This window comes from Coregonus clupeaformis, chromosome 8, assembly GCF_020615455.1.
Source record: "Coregonus clupeaformis isolate EN_2021a chromosome 8, ASM2061545v1, whole genome shotgun sequence".
NCBI lineage: Eukaryota > Metazoa > Chordata > Actinopteri > Salmoniformes > Salmonidae > Coregonus > Coregonus clupeaformis.
Window position 1 is genome coordinate 9,133,055 of NC_059199.1, and position 7,522 is coordinate 9,140,576.

At 46.8% G+C, this 7,522-nt stretch overlaps 1 protein-coding gene across 1 annotated transcript; it reads left to right on the plus strand.

Annotated features, from left to right (window-relative positions):
* The first annotated feature begins 476 nt into the window (after positions 1–476).
* Positions 477–7,073, plus strand: pip4p1b (phosphatidylinositol-4,5-bisphosphate 4-phosphatase 1b). Its single transcript, XM_041882318.2, has 8 exons — positions 477–704; positions 1,207–1,324; positions 1,730–1,808; positions 1,959–2,065; positions 4,283–4,400; positions 4,538–4,590; positions 4,680–4,770; positions 5,719–7,073. Exons 1-8 carry the CDS (start codon positions 617–619, stop codon positions 5,860–5,862), a joined length of 798 nt encoding a protein of 265 aa, XP_041738252.1. The 5' UTR covers positions 477–616; the 3' UTR covers positions 5,863–7,073.
* Positions 7,074–7,522: the final 449 nt, after the last annotated feature.

The window sequence follows — 7,522 nt, forward strand, 5'->3', positions numbered from 1 at the left end:
TGTGCTATTAGGTTTCGAGAAAATTAACAACTAAAAAGGAATCATTTTTCACTTCTGTTCATTGACTTCTCAAACCCTAAAAAAAACCCCGGCCTGGTCTGTTTCTCAATCGTTGCGCCTCTGGGTTTATAAACTGCGGCTGTCCATTGAGCTATAATAAGTGGCCGTATGGTGTGTGGGTGTGGCGGGCAAAAAACGACAAACCTACCGATGTGGTCCTCTGTAGCTCAATTGGTAGAGCATGGCACTTGTAACGCCAGGGTAGTGGGTTCGATCCCCGGGACCACCCATACGCAAAAAATATATATAAATGTATGCACGCATGACTGTAAGTCGCTTTGGATAAAAGCGTCTGCTAAATGGCATATTATTATTATTATATCACTAGACGACTTCCGACCTCCCTATTTCTATTGAGGACGTAAATTGTTTTGAACATCCCGTCCCATCACTTGCGTAACGAGTCATGTGACATAGTGTTGTTCTTTGCTTCCTTCTTCCTGGTTTCCGTGATCATGTGAATCCTACCAAGCTAAACGACACGCAGCGAGTCGACCCGGCCATACACACTACCCCAGTTTGGCTACAGCCTGCGCTGGGCCCCACTAGCTACGCTATGCCAGATGGAGAGCGGAGCCCGTTGCTTTCAGACCAGCACGATGGGACGAATGGTGCCTCGTATGGCTTTTCCCCGAAGCCACAGAGTGAGTAGCTAGCTATAACAGTAGCTAGCTGGCATTGGCTAGGTTACTTAGCTGGCTAGCTAACAACAATAGCTAGCTACCTAGCTAGCAACAGTAGCTAACTAGCTTGCTAAGGTCAACTAGCTAGCTTAGCTGGATGCACCATAAATTGTCTAGCTAGCTAGTTTATTAACTGCTCAGCTATTTGCTGTTGATGATTTTGCAACTTTTTTTCCCCCCGTAGCTACTAGATAGCTGAATAGTAACTACCTAGCCTAGTAGAAGAGGAAATCTATCCAGCAATAACAACTGGTTTCACTTCCATATTCTATTTCTAGCCAGTCATGTGTACTCAGAAGTGAAAGCTTTTGTGTGAACGAAACATTCTTGTTTCTTCTCATTGCCTTACCCTCTCTCTGCCTCCTCCTCCCGTATTCCATCCTCCTCCTACTCTGTCCCCCTCTCCCCATCTTTCCCATTTCCCCCACCCTCCTCCACCTCTCCCCCCACCCCCCTCCCTCAGGTTTCCCTCCATTCCCCAGCCCCAGTGACCCCCCTCCAGTCTTGCTCGGTGAAGCCCCCCCTCCCTACTCTCCCCTGGGCAGCCCAGACAGTGTCAGCTCCCCAATCATCAGTTGTAGGTAGGTAGCCCAGCAAACACACACACACACACACACACACTTTCTCTCTATACATCCTACCCTGAGGACCTGCTCGTCTGTAGCTCAGCTGGTAGAGCATGGTGCTTGTAACGCCAGGGTAGTGGGTTCGATCCCTGGGACCACCCATACGTAAAAATGTATGCACACATGACTGTAAGTCGCTTTGGATAAAAGCGTCTGCTAAATGGCTTATTATTATTATTATTATTATTATTATTATTATTATTATCCCAGCAGCTAAGCAGATGGACCTGTAGCCGAAAGGTTGCCGTTTTTGAATCCCTGGCCGGGAGAATACCCGTAGGGGTTAAACATTTAGCAGAAGGCAAATCTGTTGTTTGCTTTAACATATGCACTATAAAGTTGTATTGTACTGTATTATAGGGTGTGTCAGAGTGCCATCAGCGTGGAGGGAAAGACACACCAACACGTAGTCAAGTGTGTCATCTGCAATGAGGCTACGGTGAGCAGAACACAGACAACAGTTCTATGTACTTACAGCACACACACACACACACACACACACACACACTGATCACTGATGGAAGGATACTATTAAGTAGTTATCAGAACTAACTCTTATCACCGTCTCTCTCTCTCTCTCTCTGTCTAGCCTATAAAGAATGCTCCAGCAGGGAAGAAGTATGTCCGCTGCCCCTGTAACTGTCTCCTCATCTGCAAAGTCACCTCCCAGAGGATCGCCTGTCCCCGACTTTACTGGTGAGAGACATGGAGGTAGGGAAAGACAGGTAGAGAGAAAGAAAGACGGAGACAAGGGGATAGAGAGAGGAGGGAGGGTAGAGAGAGAGGACAAGGTTTGGCAGGGAGAGGGATAAGAGTGGAGGGATCTAGAGTAGTCGATTCTGTTACTGATCTAGACTAGAGTCCATTCTGTTACTGATCTAGACTAGAGTCCATTCTGTTACTGATCTAGACTAGAGTCCATTCTGTTACTGATCTAGACTAGAGTCCATTCTGTTACTGATCTAGACTAGAGTCCATTCTGTTACTGATCTAGACTAGAGTCCATTCTGTTACTGATCTAGACTAGAGTCCATTCTGTTACTGATCTAGACTAGAGTCCATTCTTTTACTGATCTAGACTAGAGTCCATTCTGTTACTGATCTAGACTAGAGTCCATTCTTTTACTGATCTAGACTAGAGTCCATTCTGTTACTGATCTAGACTAGTCGATTCTGTTACTGATCTGACTAGAGTCAATTCTGTTACTGATCTAGACTAGAGTCTATTCTGTTTTGGTGTGTCAGGGGTTAAGGATTATAACTGATCTAGAATGGAGTCGATTCTGTTACTTATCCCTCAACGTGATCAAGACAAAGGAGATGATTGTGGACTACAGGAAAAATAAGGGACCAAGCACTCCCCCATTTTCATCGACGGGGCTGTAGTGGAACAGGTTGAGAGCTTCAAGTTCCTTGGTGTCCACAACACCAACTAACTACCATGGTCCAAGCACACCAAGACAGTCGTGAAGAGGGCATGACAAAGCCTATTACCCCTCAGGAGACTGAAAAGATTTGGCATGGGTCCTCAGATCCTCAAAAAGTTCTACAGCTGCACCATCGAGAGCATCCTGACTGGTTGCATCACTGCCTGGTATGGCAACTGCTCGGCATCCGACCGCAAGGCACTGCAGAGGGTAGTGCGTACGGCCCAGTACATCACTGGGGCCAAGCTTCCTGCCATCCAGGACCTCTATACCAGGCGGTGTCAGAGGAAGGCCCTAAAAATTGTCAAAGACTCCAGCCACCCTAGTCATAGATTGTTCTCTCTGCTACCGCATGGCAAGCGGTACCGGAGCGCCAAGTCTAGGTCCAAGAGGCTTCTCAACAGCTTCTACCCCCAAGCCATAAGACTCCTGAACATCTAATCAAATGGTTACCCCGACTATTTGCATTGTCCCCCCCACCCCACCCCCTCTTTTACGCTGCTGCTACTCTCTGTTTATTATCTATGCATAGTCACTTTAATAACTCTACCTACATGTACATATTACCTCAATTACCTTGACTAACCGGTGCTCCCGCACATTGACTCTGTATCGGTACCCCCTGTATATAGCCTCGCTATTGTTATTTTATTTTACTGCTGCTCTTTCATTATTTGTTACTTTTATTTCATATTATTTTATATTGTGGTTTTTAGTTTGTTCTTTTTCTTGGTATTCTTTCTTAAAACTGCATTGTTGGTTAAGGGCTTGTAAGTCAGCATTTCACTGTAATGTCTACACCTGTTGTATTAGGCGCATGTGACAAATACAATTTGATTTGATCTAGGCTAGAGTCGATTCTGTTACTGATCTAGTGTGTGTGTGTGCTTGCGTGTGTCTGTGTGTGTGTGTGTGTGTGTGTGTGCTTGCGTGTGTGTGCTTGCGTGTGTCTGTGTGTGTGTGTGTGTGTGTGTGCTTGCGTGTGTGTGCTTGCGTGTGTCTGTGTGTGTGTGTGTGTGTGTGTGCTTGCGTGTGTGTGCTTGCGTGTGTCTGTGTGTGTGTGTGTGTGTGTGTGCTTGCGTGTGTGTGCTTGCGTGTGTCTGTGTGTGTGTGTGTGTGTGTGTGCTTGCGTGTGTGTGTGCGTTGTGCGTGTGTCGTGTTGTGTGTGTGTGTGTGTGTGTGTGTGTGTGTGTGTGTGTGCTTGCGTGTGTCTGTGTGTGTGTGTGTGTGTGTGTGTGTGTGTGTGCTTGCGTGTGTCTGTGTGTGTGTGTGTGTGTGTGTGCTTGCGTGTGTGTGCTTGCGTGTGTCTGTGTGTGTGTGTGTGTGTGTGCTTGCGTGTGTGTGCTTGCGTGTGTCTGTGTGTGTGTGTGTGTGTGTGTGTGTGTGTGTGTGTGTGTGTGTGTGTGCTTGCGTGTGTCTGTGTGTGTGCTTGCGTGTGTCTGTGTGTGTGTGTGTGTGTGTGTGTGTGTGTGCTTGCGTGTTCCAGTAAGCGTATCATCAACTTGGGTCCGGTGCATGCTGCAGGGTCGGGTTCAGACAGTCCACAACCTCAACAACTTGCTGGGGTCCGAGTGGTCTGTGGACACTGCAGAAACACATTCCTGGTAGGACCACACGTGTGTGTGTGTGTGTGTGTGTGTGTGTGTGTGTGTGTGTGTGTGCGAGGGGGAGGGGGGGGTGTAGTAGTAGTAGTCTATACTAACAGTAGTAATAATGATAAGTGCACTGTGTGTGTTGTCAGTGGACTGAGTTCTCAGACAGAACGTTAGCCAGATGCCCCCACTGCAGAAAAGTGTGAGTCTAAATACCTTCTTACCAGTTTATTCCTTTTACCGATCTTCAACTCTGTTCCTGTACTGATTTCCTGTGTATCTCTGTTGCAGCTCTTCTATTGGCCGGCGGTACCCCAGGAGGTGGGGCTTGTGGTGTTTCCTGTTGTTTCTGGTTTTCTCTGGTGGCACGGCAGGACTAGTGGTGAGTTTAGTATGAAGATATTTACTATTTCAGTAGCATAGCAACCATAGGTGGGAACGTGGAAGCCAGCCTTGAGGGATCTATGCCTAGTACTCTGACCTCTCTCTGACCTCTGTCTCTTTCTCTCTCTCTCTTTCTCTCTCTCTCTTTCTCTCTCTCTCTTTCTCTCTCTCTCTCTCTCTCTCTCTCTCTCTCTCTCTCTCTCTCTCTCTCTCTCTCTCTCTCTCTCTCTCTCTCTCTCTCTCTCTCTCTCTCTCTCTCTCTCTCTCTCTCTCTCTCTCTCTCTCTCTCTCTCTCTCTCTCTCTCTCTCTCTCTCTCTCTCTCTCTCTCTCTCTCTCTCTCTCTCTCTCTCTCTCTCTCTCTCTCTCTCTCTCTCTCTCTCTCTCTCTCTCTCTCTCTCTCTCTCTCTCTCTCTCTCTCTCTCTCTCTCTCTCTCTCTCTCTCTCTCTCTCTCTCTCTCTCTCTCTCTCTCTCTCTCTCTCTCTCTCTCTCTCTCTCTCTCTCTCTCTCTCTCTCTCTCTCTCTCTCTCTCTCTCTCTCTCTCTCTCTCTCTCTCTCTCTCTCTCTCTCTCTCTCTCTCTCTCTCTCTCTCTCTCTCTCTCTCTCTCTCTCTCTCTCTCTCTCTCTCTCTCTCTCTCTCTCTCTCTCTCTCTCTCTCTCTCTCTCTCTCTCTCTCTCTCTCTCTCTCTCTCTCTCTCTCTCTCTCTCTCTCTCTCTCTCTCTCTCTCTCTCTCTCTCTCTCTCTCTCTCTCTCTCTCTCTCTCTCTCTCTCTCTCTCTCTCTCTCTCTCTCTCTCTCTCTCTCTCTCTCTCTCTCTCTCTCTCTCTCTCTCTCTCTCTCTCTCTCTCTCTCTCTCTCTCTCTCTCTCTCTCTCTCTCTCTCTCTCTCTCTCTCTCTCTCTCTCTCTCTCTCTCTCTCTCTCTCTCTCTCTCTCTCTCTCTCTATAGGTGGGAACGTGGAAGCCAGCCTTGCTCCACAGAGGGATCTATGCCTCCTGGTTCTTCCTGATTCTCCTGGCTCTACTGAGCATGTGCAGAATGATCTACTGGGGCTGTCTGAAGATCAGCGATCCTTTACAGAACATCACATAGAAGAGGGGGGATCCTTTACAGAACATCACATAGAGGAGGGGATCCTTTACAGAACATCACAGAGAGGGAGAGAGGGGATCCCATAAAGATCATCAGAGGGGAGGGGAGGGAGCCCAAACAGAACATCACATGGGGGGAGAGTTAAAATAGTTTGGGAACCCCTGATATAGAGGGGGTGGGGGGGGGGGTGGGGGGCATGAGAACAAACATATTAACAAGACCATGTCAAACTTGATCAAACTGTCTAAAAATGTATTTATCTGAAATAACCAACCGGTCTTAGAGGCTGCGTTCCAAACGGCACCCTATTCCCTATACGGTGCACTACTTTAGACCAGCGACCCATAGGCTCTGTAGTGCACTATATCAATCTGTGGTCAAAAGCAGTGCACTATATAGGGAACAGGGTGCCATTTGGGACCGAGCCTCTGTCTGGCTGCTTGTACTAATATTCCCCTACTGGACTGAACTCGCAAAGGATATGGCCCAAATGGCACCCTGTTCCCTGTTCCATCCACTGCACTACATTTAACCAGGGCCCATAGGGAAGAGGGTACCATATGGACCTGTACTACCGGCCTGGGTAGAACCTGGAGAAGCCTATACTCACGATCGTACCAATCTATCACTGATTAATCACTTTTTTTTTCTTTTTCTGATCGATCAAAAAACTAATAAATATCTCCAGGTCTGTTCATTGTACCTGGGGCCATCATAGAAACTGGAACACTCACACGTCATATATATATATATATATATATATATATATACACACACACACTCACACACACACTCACACTCACACACACACCCACTCTGCAGTCATTGGCATTATTATGGGATTTATTTTTAAATAGTTGATTTATTTTCTATTATAGAGTTGTCTCCTGTCTTAATATCTAACTATTTCATTCCCAAATGCTACCATATTCCCTGCTACTGTTGATCAGAGCGCTATGGGTCATAGTGCTAGGACACTATAAAGGGAACGAGTACCATTTGGGATGCTGTCTAACTCCAATATGTTGTTGCACTACGTCCTAATGATCAGCTCTGGTCCGAGGCGTTACGTGCGACTTGCTGGTGCTGAACCTTCTAGATGCATGTAACACCTTGGACCAGAGCTACCTAACAATATACAACTGAATAATATAATCCTGTGGTCTGATGTTCCTGAGGAATGTTGTGAAACTAAAATACTTTTAACAAACCTCTCTCTGACAGTGTTTGTGATGTGTGTGTGTGTGTGTGTGAAATAAATGCATAGACAGTGGAACAAGTACAAGCTGTTGGGAGGGGGGGGGGGCAGTTCTAAGCTGACACAGAATTGCTTTGATGGTCATACTATGGCTCATTTTACATTTCACACCTTTTTTGGGGTAGGCACAAAACTACCTTTATACTTCCATTCATTTTTTTAAAAAACGGTACCGGGTGACCTTCAGAGAAGTCATGTGACACTTGTAGGGGTTGTAGAGCAAACCGGAGAACCCGATCACGTTCTTGAGAATCTCCCCTTTCCACGGCACAGTCACATTAGGTTTGTAACCAGAACGGTTCGGACGCTACAAACAGAAGTTGGCACATCGACGGTAGCGACTTCAGATGAGCTTCATTATCTGAAGCGTTAACGTTAGGTAGTTAGTAGCTACTGTCCTCG

Excerpts from the sequence above, each read along its gene's own strand:
- pip4p1b (XM_041882318.2), top strand. The coding sequence starts at position 617 with ATGCCAGATGGAGAGCGGAGCCCGTTGCTTTCAGACCAGCACGATGGG. Across the intron at positions 705-1,206 it reads CTTTTCCCCGAAGCCACAGA|GTTTCCCTCCATTCCCCAGC; the intron begins GTGAGTAGCTAG and ends CCCCTCCCTCAG. Across the intron at positions 2,066-4,282 it reads GCCTGTCCCCGACTTTACTG|TAAGCGTATCATCAACTTGG; the intron begins GTGAGAGACATG and ends TGCGTGTTCCAG.